The sequence below is a fragment of the Mytilus edulis genome, chromosome 11, assembly GCF_963676685.1.
Source record: "Mytilus edulis chromosome 11, xbMytEdul2.2, whole genome shotgun sequence".
In the NCBI taxonomy this organism is placed as follows: domain Eukaryota; kingdom Metazoa; phylum Mollusca; class Bivalvia; order Mytilida; family Mytilidae; genus Mytilus; species Mytilus edulis.
The window spans coordinates 73,434,188-73,461,001 of record NC_092354.1 but is presented as its reverse complement, the minus strand read 5'-3'; the positions used below and the strand labels follow the sequence as shown (position 1 = coordinate 73,461,001).

At 32.6% G+C, this 26,814-nt stretch overlaps 1 protein-coding gene and 1 long non-coding RNA gene across 2 annotated transcripts; one reads left to right on the top strand and one right to left on the bottom strand.

Moving 5' to 3' along the window:
- Positions 1 to 1,911: 1,911 nt before the first annotated feature.
- On the bottom strand, positions 1,912 to 4,704 carry LOC139494574 (myb-like protein D). Its single transcript, XM_071282735.1, has one exon. The coding sequence runs from the start codon at positions 4,702 to 4,704 to the stop codon at positions 1,912 to 1,914; it is 2,793 nt and encodes a 930-aa protein (XP_071138836.1).
- Positions 4,705 to 18,547: 13,843 nt separating this feature from the next.
- On the top strand, positions 18,548 to 22,058 carry LOC139496259 (uncharacterized). Its single transcript, XR_011657577.1, has 4 exons — positions 18,548 to 18,672; positions 19,788 to 20,027; positions 20,657 to 20,884; positions 21,829 to 22,058. It is a non-coding gene; the product is annotated as an uncharacterized lncRNA (long non-coding RNA).
- Positions 22,059 to 26,814: the final 4,756 nt, after the last annotated feature.

Below are 26,814 nucleotides of genomic sequence, written 5' to 3'. Positions count from 1 at the left end.
AAGAGATTAGCAATATCTGGTAATATTGTATTACCGGCATATTTAAAGTGCTCTGCTGTTAAGGAGTAGCCATCCTCTGTTTTCCCTGTATTCAGTTCATTGATGGCTTTTTTTTATCTCTTCTTCAGTAAATTGGGTGATGTCATTTCTATTGATGGTAGATTGATGTACAATTGAGTTGATTAGATTGTATCTAAATTCACATTCTTCCATATATTCTGAGTCGAAATGTTCTTCTGTAGCTGGAGTTGCTAATGTTTCGTAGAATTCTGCAAAGATTTCAGTTTGCTTTTCTTGTTCTACAATATCATCTCCATTTGTATCCTTTATTATTAGTGTTGCTGAGTTATCAGATTGTGCCCTGTTTTTTCTAATTAATCGGTGGAAAGTTTTTGAGTCAGGATTATTCATCATGTTATTGTAAAATCTTTGACTATCCAGATGCTCTTCTTGACGGACTTGTTTTCTTGCTTCTCTTTTGCAATTTTTCATTTCTGTGTATACTATATTATCCTGCTCTTTGGGTCTTCCATTTTGTTTCCAGTTATAAAATGCATTCTTACTTTTTGATATGAGCTCTTTAACCTTCTCAGAGGCTTTCCAATTTGGTCCTTTTAAAGAGACTATTTTTTTCTTGAAATTTATATTGCTGGCTTTGGATAGAATATTGATGATGTTAAATGCCTGTTCTTCTATGTCTGTTGTAGAGTCAGTGGTGTTACTCTGTTCCTGTAGTGTTTCTATAGCTTCTTGATAAGACCCTATATTGGTTTCTTCCCATTTGAGTATGGTTTTTGGTTTTGACTTTTTTCCTTTGATCTTATCAGACGCTATTGAGATAATAGTTTTCGCTCTTATTGGAGCATGTGCTGATCCATTTGAATGGTACTGGTCTTCTATTATGGTACTCCTTAATAAGTCTGTATCTTTCTTCTCCAGGATATAGTCAATTTGTGAGCATGATTTACCATTATGGTGGTAAAATGTAGAGTCTCGAGTGTTCTCAAATGTATGGTTCAAATGATGTTTCCTGCAGAACTCTTTCAGTAGTTTATCATGGTTGTTATTTCTGGTTGCTATTAATGAACATTTGTTGTGATGTTATGCTATTGTTTCAGAAAAAGGGAGAAGGTTTGGATCCATTAAAACGTTTAATCCCGCTGCAAATGTTTGCACCTGTCCTAAGTAAGGAATCTGATGTAGAGTAGTTGTCGTTTGTTTAGGTAATATATACGTGTTTCTCGTTTCTCGTTTTGTTTATATAGATTAGACCGTTGGTTTTCCCGTTTGAATGGGTTTACACTAGTAATTTTGGGGCCCTTTATAGCTTGTTGTTCGGTGTGAGCCAAGGCTCCGTGTTGAAGGCCATACTTTAACCTATAATGGTTTACTTTTTAAATTGTTATTTGTATGGAGAGTTGTCTCATTGGCACTCACACCACATCTTCCTATATCCATTTAGGTCACCAGTTACAATAATACTATGAGTGTTATCATACTTGTCTATTATTGATGAGATTTTATCTAGATGCTCTCTATTTTGAGGTTCAGATCCTGTCATCATTGTTGGCATATAATTGTTGATAATTAATACTTGATGAGTCTCTGCACATATTTCAATTACCACTATTCTTTCCTCTTTTTCAAGTTTTTTTATTTTACGTGAAAAAGTTTTGGGCCAAAGAGTTATAACACCTCCTTTTCCTCTTCTATTGTGATTTTCTATATCAATGTTGTTATCATCAAAACAGGAGATATGGTAGTCATGATCGGGTGCAATATTTTGTAAAATGTTGGACTCATATCCATGTAGCCAATGTTCTTGTAGACATATAATATTTGAATCAGACTGTAATTCTTTGAGATATGGGGTGTTACCTTTGATCCCTTCAATATTGAAGGAGACAATCTCTAGCATTGTCTGTTGGTTCTTCCTATTTGGATTTCTTCTTGATTGATGTCTGGGGGTATTGGAGTCCCTCTCATCTCTAAAAAAGAACTTGGTAGATGCATTCTATTTTTCTCATTGCTTCCTATAGAGGTCTTTTGTTCTGGTATATTGCTTTTCTGTTGTTGTGGTATAGTTTGTTTTTTGTCTATTTCTGAAGAACAGTGGGTTGGTGGTTTTAGATTACTCTGAATCTGACTGTATGGTGGTGGTAATAAGAACTTTCTGTTAGGTATACTTTTGGAATCACATGTTGCGGTAGCTCTGTGTCTATTTTGGTGTTCCATACTTCGTGTTGGTAGTTGACTATCTGGATTTAATACCATTTGATGAAAGTTTGTTGGTTGACATGTACCCACAGGATTATTTTTCATCTGATGGACATAGTTTTGTGGTTGACTGTACTGGAGTTGCTCATCTTGGAATGGTATATTCGTTTTTACCAAGTTTAAGGACTCCTGGCTAGGATTCTGGATCTGATATGGTTGTATGTGTTGCATTTTTGCACCTTGATATAGATGATTGTCGGTCAGTCTTTGTACCTGATGTGGCTGGTGATAATTGTGTTGGTGAGCATTGTTATGTGCTTCAGCCCTCCCAGTTGTTTGGTTTGGGATATCATTTGTGTGTTTCCTATGCACAATTCTTTTTGTATGATTATATTCATGAGAATGTCTGATTTGGTGATCTTGGTGGTGAGCGTTCAGGTGACATTCTCTGTTGGTCATTTGGTGTTCATATTCTTGATTATTCCTTTGGCTTAGGAGATGGGGTCTATTGTCTCTGTTGTTTAGATGATCAGGTATACTAGAGTTGTAGTTCTTTTCTGATTCAATATTTATATTGCCAACTTGACATGTTCTATTGGAATTATAGTATGTCTTTGGAATTTGATGATGGTCATGGTGGGAGTTGTTCATATACCGGTAGTGTTCTTGTCCGGATAGGTGGCCTGTTTCTTGAAAGTGTTTTTGCTCTTCTGTCTGTTGAGAATTCCACATCTGATGTATCTGATCCATTGGGTTGTCTTTCTTAGTATAGTGGTTGTTATCATTAATAAAATGTGTTCCATCTTTTTGAGATTGTAGCATCATTTGGGATGTGATTGCATTGTTAAGGCACATGAACTGGATCATTTGTTGTTCCACCTGTTTTACTCTCATTTCAAGCATTTGAGTTTGCATTTCTTGTCTTAGTTGTGATTCTATATCTCTTCTCATTTGTCCTGTATCTGAGTTTTTACATTTACATGGGTAGGGGTGTTCCTTTGTGTTTCTATGATATTCATTTGGACCTTTATTCTGTAGCAGTTCCATGTTTCGTTTGAGAAGATCAATGGTCTGGTCTTGTTGCTTGATGCGTTGTTCCAATGAGGTTATATAGACCGTTTTATTTCCCTCGTTCTTTTGGTTTAGATTTTTGGAAGATTTACTTTGGGACGGCTTTGTATTTTCTTTATTTACCTGATTGATTTTGGTAATTGAAGCCATCACTTCTTCTGTGTGGGTGTTGTTCACCTCTATTTGTTTTGGCAAGGTCTCTTCAGTTGAAATGATTATTGTTTGATTGACTGAGTGCTGCTCAACCAGTTCTTTTTGTTCATTTGTACTTTTAGCACTTTCTTCAGATGTTGTTTTGACCTGCTGTATTGCTTTTTGACTAATGTTTTGGCTTGTTAAGTCATCATTAGCATGATTATAGGTTATGAGTATAGTTTTGTTATCATTCTCATTGCTGATGTTATCCTCATTCTTTTGTTCTTGAGCAGCCATGTTTGTTTCACTTTTCCTCTCTGAATTTTGTATTGGGCTATACGTAGTGATTGGCAACTGTGTATAGCTAGTGTCTTCACTAGTTTTATCCTTGTTTCCATATATAAGTTCATAGCTAGAGAGGTCACATATATATTGAGTGTCTGGGTCCATTTTATTTACCTCCATTGTTGATAGTTTTAAGCAGCTGTAATGAAACCATTCGTTGCATTCATCACAGGCAATGGTGTTTTCTTGAGATTCTTCTTTACACATGGGACATAGGCATATGTCAATGTCATCCTGCATTAGCATATCTTGTTTAACTGGTTGGACTTGACTGATGTTTTGTGAACTGGAGGTTTCATCTGAAGTTTTTACCAGTTCTGTACAATCTGTTATTTCAGATGTCTGATTCCTATTCTTTTCTATCATCTTCATCGTTTCAGCCATACCTGTATTTGCAACATCTAGTACATCAGAACATTTGTTTATATATTCCTGTATGTCTGGTAGTATATGCTGTAGAAATATATTTATTTCAGACCCATTTACTAGTATTTTGCTGGTGGTTCTATATGAGTTGATTGTACATTTTGAGATTTTCCCTGAAGTACCATCCATTTTTTTCTTATGTATTTTATATTTATCCTCTACTATATGTCTTTGTTCGTCATAGATAGCTTCATGGATCACATTGTAATTAGAATTGAATTGTGGGCTGTTTAATTTTTCCTTCATTTCTACCCGGAAAAGTTCATATGCTGCAGAGCTGAAGGCTATTATAACATTATTTTCTGGCTTAAAGTTGATATCTATATGCTTTGAGTTACAGTTGTCAATCTTTTTCTGTAGAGCATTCCTTCTATTGAGGCTGTATTCTCTAGTGACATTTTTTTCATTTGAAATTTGATCTTCTGGACATGCAGTTAATTGTGTTTTAGATCTGATACTTCTTCTTAGCTTGGGAACAGCCATTTCTTGTTTTTGGATCGATGTTGCCATAGTTCTTTTGTATTTTGCTAACTTTAGGTCTGTGCTGATAAAGAGCAAGCTTTTACCTTGCTATATGTGGATGTCTTTAATGGAATGAAATTGTAGCAAGCTATTACCTTGCTGTGATGGAGTCTTTACTGAGTATAATGATAATGATGATGCAAGCTGTTACCTTGCTATTTAGAAGTATATGAAAAATATGATTATGTAGATGGGGCAAGCTTTATCCTTGCTTATGTTGTACAATTGTCTTTACTGCGGACGAATTGTAGCAAGCTATTACCTTGCTGTGATGGAGTCTTTCGTGAGTATGCTGATTATGATGAAGCAAGCTTTATCCTTGCTACATATAAGTATTTGAAGAAAAAAAATATGAAGATGGAGCAAGCTTTATCCTTGCTTAAATTGTATAGTTGTAGCTGATAAAGAGCAGGCTTTTACCTTGCTATATGTAGGTCTTTAATGCGAGGAAATTGTAGCAAGCTGTTACCTTGCTGATTGGAGGTCTTTACTGAGTATGATGATTATGATGAAGCAAGCATTAACCTTGCTATATATAAGTATTTGATAAATATGATTATGAAGATAGAGCAAGCTTTATCCTTGCTTAAGTTGTGTAGTTGTAGCTGAAAAAGAGCAAGCTTTTAGCTTGCTATATGTAGGTCTTTAATGGGATGAAATTGTAGCAAGCTGTTACCTTGCTGATTGGAGGTCTTTACTGAGTATAATGATTATGATGAAGCAAGCATTAACCTGGCTATATATAAGTATTTGAAAAATATGATTATGAAGATAGAGCAAGCTATATCCTTGCTTATATTGTATAGTTGTTTTTAATGCGAACGGAATGTAGCAAGCTATTGCCTTGCTGTGGTGACGTCTTTGCTGAGTATGGCGATAATGATGATGCAAGCTTTTACCTTGCTAATTAGAAGTATTTGAAAAGTATGATTATGAAGATGAAGCAAGCTTTTTCCTTGCTTATATTGTATACTTGTCTTTAATGCGGACGAGATGTAGCAAGTTATTACCTTGCTGTGATGGAGACTTTAGTGAGTAAGTTGATAATGATGAAGCAAGCTTTATCCTTGCTCTAAAGAAATATTTGAATAATATGATTCTGATTGTTATGAAGATGGAGCAAGCTTTATCCTTGCTAAGATTATATTTATAATTATAGCCAAACTGTTAATGGTTATTGTATGTTTCGAAAGGACAAGTAAGCTAGAAACTTAGTATGTTATGCTAATATATGAAGGAGCTTGAGAAATTGCAGCTAAATATTTGTTGAGTAGTATGGATTACATATGCGTTGTAGTTGCTATGGCAGTATATCAATTCACTCTTGATTGTTGTTTTTCTGGCTGATTAGAACTGTATCTTTGTAGTCTTATAGCAAGTTTAAGCCTTGCTTTGAATATGTATAATGTTTGAATGAAAAATTAAAGTTAAAGTTAGTAAGCTAAAAACTTTGCTTATACTGTATTTTATATTGTCATTCAAAGCATGACAAGATACATAGGTACAGAGTCACATTATAAAATAATTTTGTCGTTCAAAGTATAATGGTATACATAAGTATGAGTAGCCGTTCATGTCATTGGCGGTATGAACATACCGTATGAAATTTTCAACGCGTTGGTTTTTACTTTCAACGCGTTGGTTTTTATTATCAAAGCGTTGGTCTTCACTTTAAACGCGTTGATTCGTAATTCATACGGTATGAAAAACCAACGCGTTGGTTTTCAATTCCATACCGTAAGTTTTTCATTCCATACCGTAAGTTTTGTACTTTTATCAACCAAATCAAAATGTTTGTTACAAAGTACTTTCTAAAAATATCTAGTCGTCATTTCACTATTCGGAGAGCCTTTTCTTAAGATCTGGGTAAAGTATAAATATGGCTTAATTGTCCGTAGTCCGTCTGCAAATGTTTACAAGTTTCTTTCTTAAAAAAAAGAAATGCGATCGTAAACCCAGATGCTTGTTTCGCATCAAATATTGAATATCTTTTTTAATTAAGATACATTGTTTTAGATTGTTTTTGATGCATAAGTATTAGAAACTGACATTGATTGTTTTACCCAAAGAAACTATATACTGATTAATGTTGGGTGAAATATTCTTGTTGAAGGAATCATTGTTAAAGGAATGTTTTTTTTCTCTTCTCTCTCCCGAAAGACAACATGTTAAGTCACCACTACTGGATGTTCCATTTCAAGGTGCTGTTTTTTTTTTTTTTTTAGATAAAAGTTAGTTTTTGTGCTTAAGTTCAAATTCAAATTAGTAGAAATTTAATCAATTAATGATTATTTGTGTTTAACAAATGCAATACGTGAACCTGTAAAATAGCTATTGAAATTTGAGATATGGTCATGGTTATTTAAACAATCGCTTGGTATTGATCATTTTAAAGATACTCACACCTTCTCTGCAAGGTTTTTGTGATGCTTAGGGTAAAGAGCATTGACAATTTGAAGTTGTGTGCTTTATGTTCTGACATGTTTTAGATGGCAAACCTCTTTTGTTAAAAAAAATCAAATGTGGACACAAAACAGTGTGGATAGTATGTTTTGAGGTTTGATAGTTTTTCTGACATAAAGAGGTCTCTGTTTTTCTCCTATAGGCTTCTATGTTGAACTGTATATGTGGTGCACAATGACAGCAAAACTGGATCAAACACTAAAATAGCAATGCTTTTAATCCATGTTCAAGACTGTCATGGAGTAGACAAAGATGGCCGCCGTTTCCATGGAAACAGCAAAATTGCGAAAAAAATCAAAGTGTTCCAAACTGGAAGAAACTCCATAAAAAAGTTAACTGGCATGTGCTGATTTGCAGTTTGACTTTGGAATTTTCAGAATGGCTACCGTTACCATGGAAACAGCTAAAATATCAAAAATTCTAACTCTTTCGTTATAAGACACAATTTGATGAAACTTTATGAAAATGTTACCCAGTATGCTAAGATGTCAAGACAATATTTGGAAAGTCCAAAATGGCCACCATTGTCATATAAACTAGGGGCAAGTTTTGCATTGACCCTATGAAAAAGTGCATAAAATCAGCATTTTCTTAAAAGAGTATTACACCAAAGTCAATGAAATTGTATTGATATATAACATGACATGTGGCAATAAGATGTCTACTTTTAGAATTTTGAAATTATCTACTGTAACCATAGATCAGCAAAAATGTCCCACAATTTCATAAAAATCCAAAATGTTCCAAACTGTAAGAAGCTTTACAGAAAAGATAATTGCAGCAAACTGCATGAAACTTTACAAAAATGATAATTTTCATGTGTAGATGCGCTCTTTGACTGTGGAATTTCAATTGTTGATTCTCAATTCCATACCGTTAGTCTTTAACTTCTATCTATTAAACAACATCTTTGTAACAAAGGACAATGCAATCAACCGTGCGGGCGGACTCTAGGTTGTTGTTAAGTTTGTTGGGAAAATACATTCTCCGTTGTTGAAGATACTTTCTGACTTGCTACATGGTTACACGTAGGGGAGACCGCATTTTTAGATTTATTCAAGGAAATGGTGAATTATTGCAGCCGAATTATCACCTCAGATACAATGGACGATGATACACCAGAAAATGTTCGAGGAATGTACAATTTTCAAAATGACTACCGTTACCATGGAAACAGCTAAAATATTAAAAATTCTAACTCTTTCGTTATAAGACCCAACGCGTTGAAAGTAAAAACCAACGCGTTGAAAGTAAAAATCATCGCGTTGATAATAAAAATCAACGCTTTGAAAGTTTAAACCAACGTTGAAAATTTCATACGGTATGTTCATACCGCCAATGACACGAATGACTACTCATACATAAGCACAGAGAATAATGAGGTGCAAACATAATAATGAGAATAATGTGAACAAATAAAAAAATAGAAAAAAACGAGAAAAATTGCATAAACATCAAGAAAAACACTCATCCAGACCCTCATGCGTTTTCAAATAAGTTTGCAGTTCCATTGTGTATTCCTTTAATAGGATACGCGGTAATAATGCCTGTGCTCTTTCAAAGGAAGACTACTCATAATATTCATCTTAATAACAGAATCTATGAAAAACGAGAGGATTACAACATTCAAATTGTCAATCTCCCTCACCTTAGTAGCAATATACCAAATTCACCGGCATAGGGGATATACATTTCCCAATTACTCGGTATGCAATAGCATGCAGCAACTACTCAGACTTTGTGAATTGTCAGCGGTGTCCGAGCAGAAAGTTATTGAACCAAAGGTATGTCAAAGAACGTCTCGTGATTTTTCTAAAACAAAAGTCATTGGAAGGTACCAAGACCAAGATAAATATTCCGTATCAACTTCGCAAATAATTCACGACGGCTTTGAACATGTTGAAGTATATATTCTTGATCATGTATTGACACTGACGATGTTTATCATCTTTATAACGTGTTATAATATCCTTTTAATTTGTCTTTATGAATATTAATTTTATTTTAGTCTGTTTTTGGTGGTATCAATTTGACATTGCTCTGAAGTAATATATATTATGTCGGAATGTTTTTTTTCACACATTGTTGTCAACAATGGAATTTTAGTTGACCGTTATACCAGTGAGAAGTTAAGCTACCTATAAATCCAGGTTTTATCCACCATTTACTACATGAGATTTTGCCATTTGATTATGTACTGTCCGTTTTTAAATTCCTCGAAGTTCAGTATGTGTTGTGATTTTACTTTTTTCATGGACCTCAATAATTGTGAAGTATATTTGGTCAGCCAACTGTTCTGTTTCTGAAAAACAAATACGGGTCTTGTTCACACATGGGATAAACTAAAAAAATATATAGATCGGATCTTCTTTCCCTCACTTTATTAGAGGCAATTGAACTTAAAACGAATTTTAATATAATGAGGATGACTTTTGAATGATATGAGTTAAAACAAACATACCTTTGTTCTAACATGTATAATATACTCTAAATGTCTTAAAATCATTATTTGTAGACTGTCTATCAACACGTAATTGGAATACAATCAGAACTACTTGCCTGATAACTAGTGTAATTGGGATTGCCAAAGGTGACTTTAGTTGTCGGGCCGAACTACCTTCAGAAAGATATATTTTGTATGGTAATACATTTTGTGAAAATCCATCCAATTGTTCAGTTCCAGCTATCGGCCTTTATAATCCGATAGCACACATGTATTTTCACTGTAAAGGTTTGTTCTTAGCTATTAAATACATTGAGATTTAAATAACAGCTTTTTATATTTGAATACCACCATTACACATGCGCAAATGCATATTTTGATACAATATTTATAATGCAAAACAGAGGCGACATGTGACATTTGACCAATCTCACTGTATAAAACATAATGTTGCTGAGCATATATTTTTCAGAGTTGTAAAATTATATGTTACAGCTGTGTTAATTGTAATTATCTCATAGTTAGCATGATTAATAAAACAATATTGCATTTTCAATGAAATACAACGTTGTACATTTGTACTTTATCCTGCTATACTATACACATGATACATTCATTAGAATCTGAAATAAATGAAACACTGTTAACGGTACAAAAAAGCATTAAAAAAGTTGGAATTATACATGTACTATTTCACTTTCAACATGTACTGTTCTCATTATTTATATGTAGGACTCAAATCTATGGTGGGTTAAAATGCTATGACTATGGTAAATATGACGTCATGCCATTCAAAATCTATGGAACATTTTTTGAATTCTTAATCTTTGACAAGTTTTGTAATGTCCTAATCTATGGCGGGTTTTTGTTGTTTCCAAATCTACTGCAGATATTGTGCAAATGTAGAACAAGGTAGTACACATAAAATTAATGACTTATCTTAAATAAGTTGTGAAATGTACGAAAATGGGCGCATGTCTATATACATTTGTAAAAATAAAAGTTCCATAATGGACAACCAAATAGTGATGTCAGTAGAAGTGATATACCATACTACAGAAATTAGGATTACAATGACCTCCCTCGGAAAAATAAGCATTACTTAATCTGTGAATGGTACCTGTTGAGTATATTTATTAAGACAATTGGAAAAATTGGATTCCATTAAAACAAATATGAAAGCAGTTGTTTATAAAAAAATTAAAGTCTTTTTACATAATATTTATTTTAGCGTTGATCACTCTTGTTTAACTGGTGATGATTAAATTTAAGGTGGTATCCTGTAATTTCATTTTCTCACTATGAATACTTTGCAGAATCTAAAATATTTACTTCCAAAAATATCCACTACTAAAACAGCTGTGTCTTTCTTCATCGCCGGATTCGGAAGGTACATCACAGAATTATTGTCCCTCCTATGGATAAAAGATCACATTTTCCTAAAAGCCATCGGCCAATTGTTCTAGAGGGAAAAAGGAGAATGATTTCCGGAGTATTTTAAACACGGGACTTCAGGAGTATTTTGAGAGAGCCAACAACTTTGCCGAAGTCGGCGACGACTTATATGGCGTTATTTTTATTGTGACATTATATTCTACTTCTTTTCCCGCAAAATTACGTACTTCCTAAATCTGCCATATAATTGGGGAAAACAAAAGCCTACCATAGATTTGATGTGTTTGGCGTTTGTAACGTCATAATTACCATAAATTAGGAATTTGCCATAGATTTGGAACCCGCCATTGATTTGAGTCCTACATATATATCCTAGGATTGTATCAACATGTAATTAGAGCTTAAATACTGTTCTAATTTACACCGAACCAGTCGAGTGTAAATTTTAAGGAATTAAGAAATAAAACTTTAAACTCCCTCTTGCAATACAAATAAAATTGAGAATGACAGTTTATCATGGGTTGTAATAGGAGATCTGGTCCACCTAGCGACTCGTAGTCTATGTAAGCTAGGTCCAGGTAAGGCGGATCTAAGCAAACGGATATTTGTGACAGACGAAGTTTAACGAAGACCAAGCTTTAAGTCCAATATAATTATCTCCATTAGAATGCCTCATATTAGAATATTGACAGTAAATCATTTAATTTAAAAAGCCCTTGATTTAACATTACATAATCTTAACTAAATGTAATTTCAATATGAAAAATCAATAACAAACTTTTACATATTTAGGCTACATGTATACATGTTCCATGCAAAAGCAGCACAGTGTACATTAACAAAAATGTAGTGAACAATACCATATGGTTATGATATACAATGTATTACAGGTAGCAATAGTATAACTGATGAAGACATTAGTACAGAATCAACTGGTAGGATTATTTTTCTTACTGTTGTGGCATGTTTTTAATTTTGGGCATGGAGAGATAATTTATCGGTTCATTACACATGATGCATAGAGTGTGGTACAAGTCCCTCTACGAAAAATGTGTTAATTTGGTTGGCTTATGTAGCAGTATAGGACTACATTACGACATTTCATTGGTTATGCTTTAGAAAAGAGGGGCGAAAGATACGCAAAGGACATTCAAAATCATAACTTGTAAAATTAACTGCAAATGCCATAGCGAAAAAGGAAAAAGTCAAACAATAGTACACACAATACAGCATTGAAATATAAAGACAAAGCAACACGAACCCCATCAAATACTGGGATGATGCCTCGGAATGGTAAGCATATCCTTACCCACATGTAGCACCCATCGTGCTTCTTGTGTTATTACAAACTCGGTACGTTCATAAGTCTAATTCGTAATAAAATAAGAACGGGATTGTAAAAGTCAAAAAGTTACGACGAGATGCTTTTAACTTTATCATTTTGGAATTCTTGGCTTATTAGCATAAATAGCTAACCCGGAAAAATCGTATGAAATAGAAAATCCATGCTCCATATGCAGGTGCTGCTGGAATGTTGGTAAATAAAAGTGCAAAATTCACAATTGAGAAGCTGAAATCATCTTTTTGTCGAATTTGTTTTCAATTGACTTGAACCTCATTGTCAATTCTAGATGTAAGTCAAGACATGATAGAGGCTCAGGTAAATCGAGACATTGAAAGGTTGAGAAGATGCATGTTTCATCTAAGGCAACAGGCATATCATATTTTGACAAAGATATATAGTCAATGCCAAAACAGGACATATGACGATATCAGTTAAGGGCAACAAACTAGAGCAACGATCTGCGGATTTTTTTTTTATTCACACGATGAGAATGTTTACCCTAACCGTAAATAAGTTTACGTTAATATTTTTCTGAATTTACTTTTTAATTACTAATGAGAATGGAATATTTTTGAATTCGGTATTGAATACTATAAGAACTTGAAACAATATATAATATACTACAATGACTACAATGTATAACCTTTACCAATTGGTAATGTGTACCTTTTTATTTGATATATACTCGCTGATAAAAGTCCTAGATCGTATCCCGGATCCGTTTCGCTTTCATTTACACACATTTCACGAAATCTTTTCCATGGAACGTACGAGTGTTTAGTGAAAAAACAAGTCTGTGTTGTTTCCGATAGGATAAATGTCCCTCTAAACTCATTCTTCAAAAGGAATCCCGGAAAGGTGCTGCTTTTGGACGAGGGATGCTGAAACAAACATAAAGTATACAAACGTTCGATAATATTTGTGGAAAAACAATATTAAAAAAGTAGATGTGGATTTCATGAGAATGAGAAAACTATGAGTTGACCAAAACAATTGTCACTCGAATATTATTACTTAAATGATTAAATGTATTTCGATGTTCATTTTATAGGTAATCCAAACTACACCGCCATTGCTGGAGGAATAATAGGAGGAGTCTTACTAATCATATGCATTATTGTGGGAGTCTTCCTTTTACGGTATGACACAACGATTGTATTTGTGAAGTACAAATTTTGACAAAAGTTTGCAGTTCATATCTATATAATATAAATAAAGAAGAATTAATATAACAAGGATATCTAATACTTCAAGTATGACGATTTGAACTCAATATTTTTAACGGATTTTATAATAATAACTAGAATATGGCAAAGTGCTCTCGACCAATAAAATTGTAGGATATGATGTTTCTTAAATGTGAAGAATGAATGAAATCATGTTCTAAGTAAAGGGTTATCCTTTTGTTAAAGATTATTTACATTTCAAAACAAAGAATTTTTATAAATGAGTTGCAAATGCCTTAAAGCACATTTATCAGCTTGAACGAATTTGTGATGAAAACTGACTTACATTGAAACAAACAAGGTACCACATCTTCTAATATCTAAATAAATCTAAATCGAATGAAGTCTACTGGTGCAGCAACATTGGTTTCGTTAACGTTATTGAGAATATCAATACTAAAACAAAGCAAACAATATCAAAGCAATGCAAGAAAAAACAGATTGAATAAAACCCAAATCTTTTTAGATTATACTCTTTCAAATCTCAGTTAACTAGATCTGCGATTAGTGAGGAAGATTAATTCCAATTATTCTGACAAAATTCTATAAAAAGTAATTTAGTCAAACTTTGGATTATATTTTAAACTTTAAAAGGCATTTTAACATTTCCCTGGTAAAAACTAATAGCAACGGTACGGATCTTTGAAATTTTGATAGGGGAGGAAAGATGGATCCACTCCAGTGATGTGTCAGTGTTTCCCTAAATAATCATCTATTTTTTTCCATAATAAGAGGACGGGCGTTTTGCTTCCTTAAATCTTATGTTAAAGCCTGGACTTACATATTGGATTTAAAATAAAATTTAGTTGTAACTCAAATTTTTAATTAATGATTTTAACTTGACATAAACAGAAAGAAAATTCCTCGCTAAAATACTACATGATTAACATACATGCTAACAATAAGGAAACATTTCTTACCATTTCATTGTACTATTGTGTCATCTAATGTCTAAAACACAATTTTTTGCATTTCCCAAAATTAAAAGAAAGGTCTAACATTGCCAAATCTTGATTTCAATAATTATTTATTTTGTAGAAGACGCAATTGTACTGAATCAAGTAAGGAACAGATTATTACAAGTTTGAATCCCTCATATGATCCTACTCATGTTCAGGCACAGGCAGAAACTAATCAACAAGATCATTTAATGAATTCAGCTGACACCTTATACGTTTCAACATCGCATGCAATACACGTTGACAATACGACAAATGAAGAATCAAATACGTATTCGCATATTCGGAACGCTATGGATGACTCTGACGTCATGTATGACCATACAATACGTCATAATGTTCATGACACCTGTGATGGTGATTACGGAATTACACAAAGGAGAATTACAGAAGATGATTACGATGTATCTGGGAACTTTCACAGGTCTCCAAGCAAAGAGGCAGACCCTGTTTATAACTAAATTTCAAGACATTTCATCAGTATATAACTGGCCTATATTGATTTAAGATATGCCTTAAATTGACAAATTATCGAAAAATCAAGATACTCAGTGAAAACTAAGGATAGCGATTCCAATGTATTTATGTTTTACTGATTATATTTATTCTCTAATGAGTTTTTACGATACCACTTGTCACGTCTTCTTTTCCTTTTGAACTGATCATTGTTTAACGAACTGGAAAGTCATACATTTGTACATGCATTTAAGTACATGTTTACTCACACGATTGTACTAAGTACGGAATATGACAGTTGTTTGAATTCGTTCTATAGGTTTATATAAAATGTAGTCTAACGTTGGTTTCTGGACTAACTCCTTTTATAAATTTTCTTGGAGTTCATTATTTTATACATACTTTTTACCTTGGAGTGCGGTGTATTTGTAAATATTTTTTTTCTTTCATTTGCTATCTAGCAGGTTTCGGACAGAAACATAAACGATGAATGTTTATTTCGACACTTAATTTGCTCCTCTTTAAATAATGTACATTTTAAGAATTTAACATGATGTTGAACAGATGTATTTAAATATTTTGTTCTGTTCTAGACACATCACGACTGAAAGGCCAAATAACATGTAATATTTTAAAGTTTCGTAATCTGATATAACATATTGTTCTGATAAATTAATGTAACATAATTTGAATAATAAAATTGCTTGCCTTAAAGATGATAACTTTTTTATATAAATTTCTATAGGAGGCAAACATCAGTTTAGTAGTATGCTATGAACATAAATTTGCATCTAACTTCTATGTAGTAAATCATCTGTCATTCATAGTTGTATATTTTCACACTAGATTTTGACTTTTGTTATACAAAATATGAACAAAGGCATATTTAAAGATAGCCATGGATTATAATAAACATTCAAGTTTTTATTTTATCAATTGATCAACATGATCAAGCTGACATATTTTTTGTATAATGTTGTTAAAGGTAATGATAGCAAGACAAACAACAATATCACTATGTAAGTTATTACTTTTTGTATATTGTATTCATTGAAAATGTTGTAAATAAACTCATTCAACACATTTACATATTTTCATTTACTTTTAAAAATGTTGATTTGAACGCGTCTAAACAAAGTATGTATCAATTGAAAATGTATACAACCTGTGCTTTTTCGATTTGTATGAGAAATTGTTCCAAAAGTATGTAACTTAACAACACGTATACCATTACGACACGTAAATATCATCATGATTATTCAACAATAAGGACGTGTTTATACAGTACACTATAGCTCATTATTATAAGGATATGAAGCAAGAAAATATCTTCAAGTTCTATTGATTTCTTTATCTTTAACATTTTTCATTTTTAAATACAGACACACTTTTAGACCGTATCTTTTGTTCACTAGTGCATTCAATAGTCACGGCAACATACCTTTATGCGAAGTGTATCCAGCAATGAAAGTTGAGACAAACACGGGCAGTGATTTTAACTTCATTAACTTTATTTCACTGTGTGATCAAATTTATTTGTTTCAATATACATCAGAATTAATGAACAAGGCTGTTGAAGAAATTGAATGAATGGTAATTGTGTTGAATACCGAATATATGAATTGGTTACAATAAAATCAAGAAAGATGCAGAAACTGTTTGGATAATTTTTTATGAATAACCTTATCATTAAATCAGATGAATTGCATATATTTTAATTAAAATATATACTTTTTCTGAAATTATTCGGCATTTAAATCACTAATAGTTTTTTTTCAGTTTTTAATGAAGATGCTTTTAAAGTGTACTCATTATTTCAACATAGAATATGCCATTTACATTCACAAAATACGCGTTCACCCGAGACTTGGTATTCATTAATCAGTATCAAATCAGCATAACGTTTGGTATATTTAACCGCAAAGTTAATATGTACTAATATAAGAGTTTGGTTTATTCCAATTTGATTCGTGAGCCAATACTGTTCAAGAACACTATGGACTTTCAATTGAGGATTACAACCTTGTATGCAAGTGTCTTTAGTATATGACAAAAATGCAACTTTCTGTAAAACATAGATAGCCCTGAAAAGGGCCGTTTACAATAGATATCGTCGACACTAAACGAATTTCCAAGCTTTGGTTGATCTTGTTTCTTCGTAAATTAAAAGGTGTTTAACCTAACCATTGTCATAGTTGTTCTTGTTTATCTGACATTAAGTGACGTCATATTTGGATTTGATTATTTTTGTTTTAACGCCACTTTTGAGCACGGCATTTAGGCTTTTTCGTGGCGGTCTGTTTTCATTGGTGGAGGAAGCCGGAGTTCCTGGCGAATACCACCACCCTTCGATAGAAAAACTGACAATCCTAGTCAATTAAGAGTCAAGTGCAAATAATAGTAGCTCAGTCTGTTGAATGCGAGAAAATGTGGTTCTTTCGAGAACAGGTAAATTCTGATATATCACTGAGAAAATGTTCCTCGTAATGAATTTGCGGTTTTCCTGTAACGGATACGTACGAGAAAGTGAACATTTAACGTTATTACACTTTACACAATTAGATAATTCTTCGATTGTCTAAAACTGAACTCACAACCTCAGTGTTGACTGGCTAGTGAATATAGTAATAGCTTCTTAGACCCCTTGGTCTTCGAGGCCCCTCGTCATACTTGGAAGGGAGTTAACTCTTGATCATAGAAGTACGACAAGTGTTATTCACCGGTGGATGAAATGGTTGTTCGAGGAGCCTTTAATCTGTAAGGGGTATCCACCACTTCTGCCAATTTTTGGAAAAACCTCGAAATTAAACGATGATACGTGATTACGTATTACGTTTTAGCCAATCAAAGAACTATCTTATCAATGTTTACCATTTACACACACACACCCAAACTATTTGAATTTTATGTTTTTTTTGTTGTTGTCATCCCTTACCTCGGCATGACCTTTTTCGTAAAAATTCGGAAATCGCAATACGCAAGTACAAGGAGGAAAATCAGTGCGAGTCAACAAACGTAAACAAAAAACACTGTATATTTCTTATTGTACATGGTATACATGTGCTTACATCTTTGTTTATTGTTTAAAAATGTGGCAATCGGTTACAAAACACGACCATTTATCAGATGCCATATTTTCACAACAACACTGACCAAGTGAAATATCATTTTGACGATAATACGATATGGATACGTAAAATAATTTCTAAAATCGTGCACAGAAGACTGCGTTTATTATATATGCATGCATTAGTTCAACAATTGGATTACAATTATTGTTCGCCAGTCAAATGTTTAATTTGACTTTAAAGGGTGGATTTATTTAGCGTTTAGGTATTCATTTATTAGAGGAACAAATTGGCCTTAAAATGTTAGTCTAAACGATGATAGAAATTTTATGAAAACATTTTTTTTCTATACAACACAAAAAATAACGTGTTATCTCTACAATTATCGCATACATGTACTTCCTTGTAATTATAAGATATGAGATTTAAAGTGTTATCTTAATTCGATTATCAGCTGAGTTTCTATTTGTGAAATGCAAAAAAAGATACTGGTTGATCGAATGTTGAATATATAAATAGAATATTAAAATGCGTTCAACTATTTTAATCAGTTTTACAATATTCGGAATAGCCAAATGCTTCGACAGATATTCACCTATTGGTTCGTATATCATATATTAAGTAATTGTACCGTAAATTTGCTCACAATACAAATTCTAAAAAGATTTGGTCATATTATGATAGGATGTTTTTTCTACAGGTAATCATTAAAACAGTGAGTGGACAATTAATCAATAATTTTTTTAAGTATGAGTGTGTTTTGATTTTTGTTTTTTCTAACGTTGTTGATAGTAACTTTTTTTTTTTTTGCTGCATAACCACCAGTTTATATTTAAACTTTTAAATATCTTGTGGTTAGTCAACTGTTTAATAAGACCTCTGTCTTCTTTGTGTAAACCGCAGCTTTTTTTTTAAATTCTTATCAGTATCTAACTGTACAAGGGTTTCCTAATATAGTCAAGTCCGTTTTAAGTCCAAGTTAAACTTACTGCTCTAAACAATAACTGCATGCATTTTACTGTACCAGATATGATATGAAGCTATAAGGTTATGACATAATAATTGTTTAAATTAATATATAGTCATTTTTGTGTGGGGAAAATGGTATAATTTGTATACAATAATTGCTTTTTGAAGACTCAGCGCAACCATCGATCAAATTCTAATAATTTTCTTCAGTGAAAAGAAAGAATTGCTTACAGTCAATATCTTTTTCGTGCAACATTAACATGCATTCATTAGCATAAGCAAGTCAAAGAGATTAAAAGGCAATGTTTTGTATTAAACATTTGAATGAATGTAATCCTTAAATCGATCATATCACTTTACAAATGCCTTGCACAGACAAACCGAATCTATATATACAGGTTCTAATAGTTTAAGAATATGCTGTACTTCAGTTAACATTTTGTATGCAACCATTGCACGTGAAAATGTTGAACTATAACTACGATGGAAAAAATTTAAGGCATGTACATTGTATCTTCTGTTTTTAAATATGCCTATAATTGTGTTAACGTAAATAAATTCCAACACAGTAGGACAAAACATTGGTTTAGAGAGCACATACAATCGCAGAAACAACTGTCCTACAGGATCATCAAATTTCACTTTTCAAATCAATATATTTAAAAAAAATGATTGTTGAATATACATATACTTCTATATCAATGGTTTAAAAGAATGATAGTTATATTTCAATTGTTGTCATTTCAGAACAATGTGTACATATTGCCAATAACACATCTGGTAGAATTTATTGTAAACTTGGTAAAAACATTCATATTGAACAGATTTGGTTAGACAGGGAACCTTGTCCGATCAAGCTTACAAAAAATAGTACTGAAGTAACCAAAATTCCCATAATATCATGTCAGAATATTTCAAATTGTACAGTGCCGTTCCAATCGTTTGGAAACAGATTCTTATACGTCAACATCCGGTTTCGATGTTTAGGTATGTGATATCTCATTTTCTGTTGACAATGTATTTAGTATATTTAAACTGCACCCAGTGTTAAACGCTAAAATCTTTTTTCAATAGGTCAATATTTGTTATCTACAGTATAGGTTTTAAAAAAAACTGCAGCCATTTAGCTACATATACATGTAGTACTTATTGCGAGTGTCGTCTTTGTATTGAAGCAGACCGATTTCTTAATTGAATTAATTTATTATATTTTTATGTCGGTGCTTTTAATAAAATCCAATTCATTTTTACTGTGGTGGATGGTTGTCTAATTTGCAATCATACCACCTCTCGTTATATTTACACTGTTTATACGTATACCTCACGGACGCGCCAACATCTGAATATCTTAACTATATTTTTGGAATCTTACATATACGTCTTGTAATATTGAGTAAATTACAATATTTTGGTATACACCAATAAGAAAACAACCAAACCCCGAAAATCAAGGAGACATATTGAGGTCAACAAACGGTCCTATAAAATCTTCAAATAATAGTTTAGCCACCACATGTTTATGTGCCTGTTCCATGACAAAATATTTTAGTCGTTTTCATAATTTACAGTAAGTTAATTTTATAGAAAAGTGTTGACTACCTTTTTCTTTCTTGTAGATTGTTTATCAATTACTTATGGTAGACGACTGCAAATCCTTTGTCCGCGAAATGAAATAATAAAAATACTTGATGTGCGGGAGAACTCGATATATGCATGTCCAGCATACAACAACACTCACCAAAGCAATACAAGCTATGTACATTACAAGTGTGATGGAAAACACTCCTGCACCATTCCTACACATAATGGGTATGGGATACTTAGTGTTTATTTTTACTGTCGAGGTGAGTTTATTTTAATGTTTTAACTTGCCTTTTAGGTAGCAGGAGGGATAAAACACTCGTTTACAAAACAAGAAATAATGCAATTTTATAGGTTAATTTCCTGACCATGACAAATTTGATTTAGAAAATATTTCAATTTATAAAACACGAAATTACTGCATTTTCTTATGCATAGAAAGATTGATTAAGATTATTAATTCTTGTCATCTACATTGTCAAAAAGTATGTTGTTTGGGCTCCGTATAGTTTTGATGCGTGTAGAAATCTACTTTAAACTAGCCGATGTACAAATAATAAGAGATATGTCTATGTCTGTTCTCGCTTAACTCACAAATTCGACACATAATTGACCATTGTGTGAATGTTTACATTAAACCAAATATTACTACGTGTCTTGTAAAGTTGCCCATAACATGTTTTGTACTTTTTGTATGGAGTCGCAAATGTCATTTTAAAGCGACAAACAGAAAAATTCCCTCAAAAAGTTCACGAAAGCAAATCCCACAATACTTGATATCCAATTTCAAAATTAACAGCAAATTTAAAAAAATAATTATATATACAAAAAAATTCTTCTCTGAGCAACCATACATAAATTCATCTAAAAATCTAAAAAACAAAAACAACAACAACAATTTAAGAAGAAGCCGCTTCAAAAGAATCTGAACATCTATTTTCGGTAGCAAAATAATCCATCTCAGAAGTGTTGAATCTAGAATAAAAGTATCTAAATCAGTTCTGAAATTACATTATTTACTAAAAATTGTGTTAATCAATCATAAGACGTTTCATCAAATTATCCATTTAATTCAAAAGATTCTCTATTTAAACGTATCAGACATTCATTTGATGTGTTTTGTTATATGATTTTGCCATGTGATTATGGACTTCCCAAATTGATTTTCCTCTGAGTGAAGTATTTTTGTGATTTTACTTTTATACAGTTTCAGAAGGAAATGCATTGACAGATAAAGAAAAGAAACCTTTTCCCGGTAAGACTATATGTTATGTTATAAACAACATTAATATTTACTTCCATAATGTGCAACAATATTTAGATATCAATTTCAGACGTTATCTGATGTCGTTGTTGGACAAAGCACAACAATGTAAACACAGTACCTTCAATTCACAAATCTATACTTTTACATCACATTATACTAGACAAAACAATGTGTTGATACAACAATTCATTATTGTTCTATTTCACAAAGTAATCAATTACAAATCTCGGGAAAACAAATGAAATCCCCCAAAGCCACACTATATTCGTGGACAGGTTTAACATATCTTGTCATGCATGGATGAACAGCCGCACAGATATTTTGATACCTAGTAGTGATACACACATATGGTATCTGTCCACTAAATTGTGTGACACCGTTAAACATAGATAATGTCGATTTCGATTCTTATTCTGAAAAACATTTATAAAACTAGTTTTGTATACTGAGGTCGCAATTATGTTAATGAAATAAATATGCACGAGCAAGATTATCAAAGCCATATGTACATATTAATATCATTAGTTTGTTACTGCCGATAAAAGAAAATTTGGCAATTGGAAGGTTGAAACTATCACGATGTCAAATCTTTTAGTCTAAAGTTGTTCGTCTTTGTCGATTAAATGACCAAGATATGAAGTAGACCCTCTGTTGTTAGTATTCACAAGGTAACTATTTTATATTACGTGTGAAAACTAATAGTAATGTGGAGAACACAACATTCATGAACACGGATTTTTTAGATACAAAAGCAATCTAGGTGATATTGAATCATTCAAGTACGCTACTACTCTGACGAAACAAAATAGGGTTGTTATCTGATATCCACATGCATTTAACAGAATCGCTTGTTTAAGACTTGAATTATTTAATTTATAGATAACATGTTTACTTAAATTACACAAACATAATCAAGAGATTATACAACAAGGAAGAAATGATGTAATAATAAATTATATATTAATATTACACATGTTACAGGTGGCGCCGTAGCTGGTGGGATTGCAGGAGGCATCATTGTATTATTTGTCACGTTTGGAGTTCTGTTATACAGGTATTATTACAAGTCCTGTATCTGCAACAATATTATGATATAATGTTATTGGTTATATGATGGTAGAAAAGACCCGTTACATGGCTCCTTTAACGAATCGCCTGTTAACTAAAAATACAACCATCAAATCACAAATTGATGCAATCGAAGCTAGAAAAACACTACCGTTATCTCTAGATTATAGACCACCGTATTTGTTCGTCAATAACAATGTTCATGATCAACAAATTTGACCTCAAGTCATCTGCAGTATTCATTTGAAACAAACGCAAATATCACAATAAATAATTGATTTTCTTACTGATACAATGATAACAAACATTAACCTTTAGTAAGCATATTTTCCTGGGAGCATAACAGTTCAAAATGTGACTGACATTAAAAAAGACTATTGATCAACTATTTAATCTTAAACATTCAGCAATTTTTATGGCCCCGCAACGAAGTGGTCGGTGCCATATAGTTTTACCCTTGTCCGATATTCCGAAATTCCGTAATTCCGTAATTCTTAATTTCAATAATTCTGAAATTCCGTAATTCCGTAATCCTTAAATTCTGTAATTCCGAAATTCAGTATTTCCGTTTTTCCGAAATTCCGTCATTCCGCAACAAACCATTATACCGAGTTTTTTTCTAATCGGCTTCAGATATTTGGCTGATTTTGGTATGTGAGTTAATCATGATGAGTTACAGATCAAGTTTAAGTTTAGTTCCGCTCCGCTAAATTTTGCTGAAATTACGGGCTTTGGACTTTGATGAATTGTTGAAAATCACAGTTATACAAACTTATTTTTGTAAACGCTTTCATATATTGGGCTGATTTTTGGTGTGTGAGCTACCATAATGAGTTACAGATCAAGTTTAAGTTTTGTTCCGCTCTGCTATTTTTTGCCAAAATTAAGGGTTTTCAACTTTGAAAATTGTTGAAAATCACAGTGATACAGACCTTTTTTCTAAATGCATTCAGCTATTGGGCTGATTTTGTTATGTGAGTAACTCGAGATGAGTTACAGATCAAGTTTAAGTTTTATTCTGCTCCACTAATTTTTGTCAAAATTAAGGGTTTACAACTTTGAAAATTGTTGAAAATCACAGATTGCAGACTCTTTTTCTATACGCATCCAGATTTTGAGCTGATTTTTTATATGCAAGACTACCATCATGTTTATGTCCACATGTGTAATTAAATTTGCACATTTTTCAATTTTTTGAGACGGGGCCATTCGTGTCGCTTTGACACATCTAGTTCTTAATAACAATTAAATTTAACTACTGTATCACTAGCCTGACAACATTGAGGTTGTGAGTTGATATTCCGTACGGGGCAGTTGTACTCGACTAAAATATTTATTGACTAGCAATGTAAGTTTTTCTGCCATTCGGGCTTCCTGTGTCGATTAGAACTGAACAACATGAAATAACACAGTAGTGTTAAACGGGACTTTAGCATCAACCAATAATTTTTGTAGCTTTATGTTTATGCATAAATGATATACTTTATTGTTGTACAAACTGATAATTGATATTTAAGAGTTAACTAGAGTCTGTTATCGATTAAAACATTTGTTTATTTTTGACAACCAAGAGCAAACCCCGAAATGTGAATTGTCTTCAGAATTCAGTTTGATTTTATATTCATATTTCAATGATATTATTAACATGTAGTATTTCTCATTATTATTGATTTTTTAATGACATCTTATATCACATTTACAAATTTGATTACATTATTTTAATACAGAAGAAAACACATTGATTGTTTACAAAGTAAAAGAGACGTGCCAAACTCAACATACGAGTCCACCACAGTTAAAGAAACAAACGATAGACAATATACAAACATTGAACTTTCACCAGATACAAAACATGATAAATCAGAAGATGGACAATTCATGGGCTATACAAGACAGACGTATGAGAATGCAGCCCATATGATGGAAGCACATGCCCGAGAAAAATATTATGTTATTGACTAAAAACAAAACGTTGACTACAAACAATAATCGTAAAAAAGAATCAATCTGGAATACATGTTAAAATTGTCAAAAAAATAGGAAACAACACGTTTAATAATTTAATGCGTCCGAAGCGCTTTTCTGGATTTACCTTCATCAGGAACGCTCAAAGCCAAACATTTGAAATCCGAAGATGTATAAGTACCGAAAATCGTTGAAGAGCTATATGTCAAAATTACCTAAAATAAATAGCCAAATTCATCTAAAGCCAACTTTGCCTGAGGGAGTTGAAACCTTAGTTTCATAATAATTTCAAAATTTATAAACGGACAATTTTAATAAAGTTTGTTAAATCATGTCAGTACTGAAGTACTGACTACCGAGCTGATGATACCCTCGGGGACTGATAGTCCACCAGCAGAGGTATCGACCCAGTGATGTAAAAAATAGGAAACAACACGTTTAATAATTTAATGCGTCCGAAGCGCTTTTCTGGATTTACCTTCATCAGGAACGCTCAAAGCCAAACATTTGAAATCCGAAGATGTATAAGTACCGAAAATCGTTGAAGAGCTATATGTCAAAATTACCTAAAATAAATAGCCAAATTCATCTAAAGCCAACTTTGCCTGAGGGAGTTGAAACCTTAGTTTCATAATAATTTCAAAATTTATAAACGGACAATTTTAATAAAGTTTGTTAAATCATGTCAGTACTGAAGTACTGACTACCGAGCTGATGATACCCTCGGGGACTGATAGTCCACCAGCAGAGGTATCGACCCAGTGATGTAAAAAATAGGAAACAACACGTTTAATAATTTAATGCGTCCGAAGCGCTTTTCTGGATTTACCTTCATCAGGAACGCTCAAAGCCAAACATTTGAAATCCGAAGATGTATAAGTACCGAAAATCGTTGAAGAGCTATATGTCAAAATTACCTAAAATAAATAGCCAAATTCATCTAAAGCCAACTTTGCCTGAGGGAGTTGAAACCTTAGTTTCATAATAATTTCAAAATTTATAAACGGACAATTTTAATAAAGTTTGTTAAATCATGTCAGTACTGAAGTACTGACTACCGAGCTGATGATACCCTCGGGGACTGATAGTCCACCAGCAGAGGTATCGACCCAGTGATGTAAAAAATAGGAAACAACACGTTTAATAATTTAATGCGTCCGAAGCGCTTTTCTGGATTTACCTTCATCAGGAACGCTCAAAGCCAAACATTTGAAATCCGAAGATGTATAAGTACCGAAAATCGTTGAAGAGCTATATGTCAAAATTACCTAAAATAAATAGCCAAATTCATCTAAAGCCAACTTTGCCTGAGGGAGTTGAAACCTTAGTTTCATAATAATTTCAAAATTTATAAACGGACAATTTTAATAAAGTTTGTTAAATCATGTCAGTACTGAAGTACTGACTACCGAGCTGATGATACCCTCGGGGACTGATAGTCTACCAGCAGAGGTATCGACCCAGTGATGTAAAAAATAGGAAACAACACGTTTAATAATTTAATGCGTCCGAAGCGCTTTTCTGGATTTACCTTCATCAGGAACGCTCAAAGCCAAACATTTGAAATCCGAAGATGTATAAGTACCGAAAATCGTTGAAGAGCTATATGTCAAAATTACCTAAAATAAATAGCCAAATTCATCTAAAGCCAACTTTGCCTGAGGGAGTTGAAACCTTAGTTTCATAATAATTTCAAAATTTATAAACGGACAATTTTAATAAAGTTTGTTAAATCATGTCAGTACTGAAGTACTGACTACCGAGCTGATGATACCCTCGGGGACTGATAGTCCACCAGCAGAGGTATCGACCCAGTGATGTAAAAAATAGGAAACAACACGTTTAATAATTTAATGCGTCCGAAGCGCTTTTCTGGATTTACCTTCATCAGGA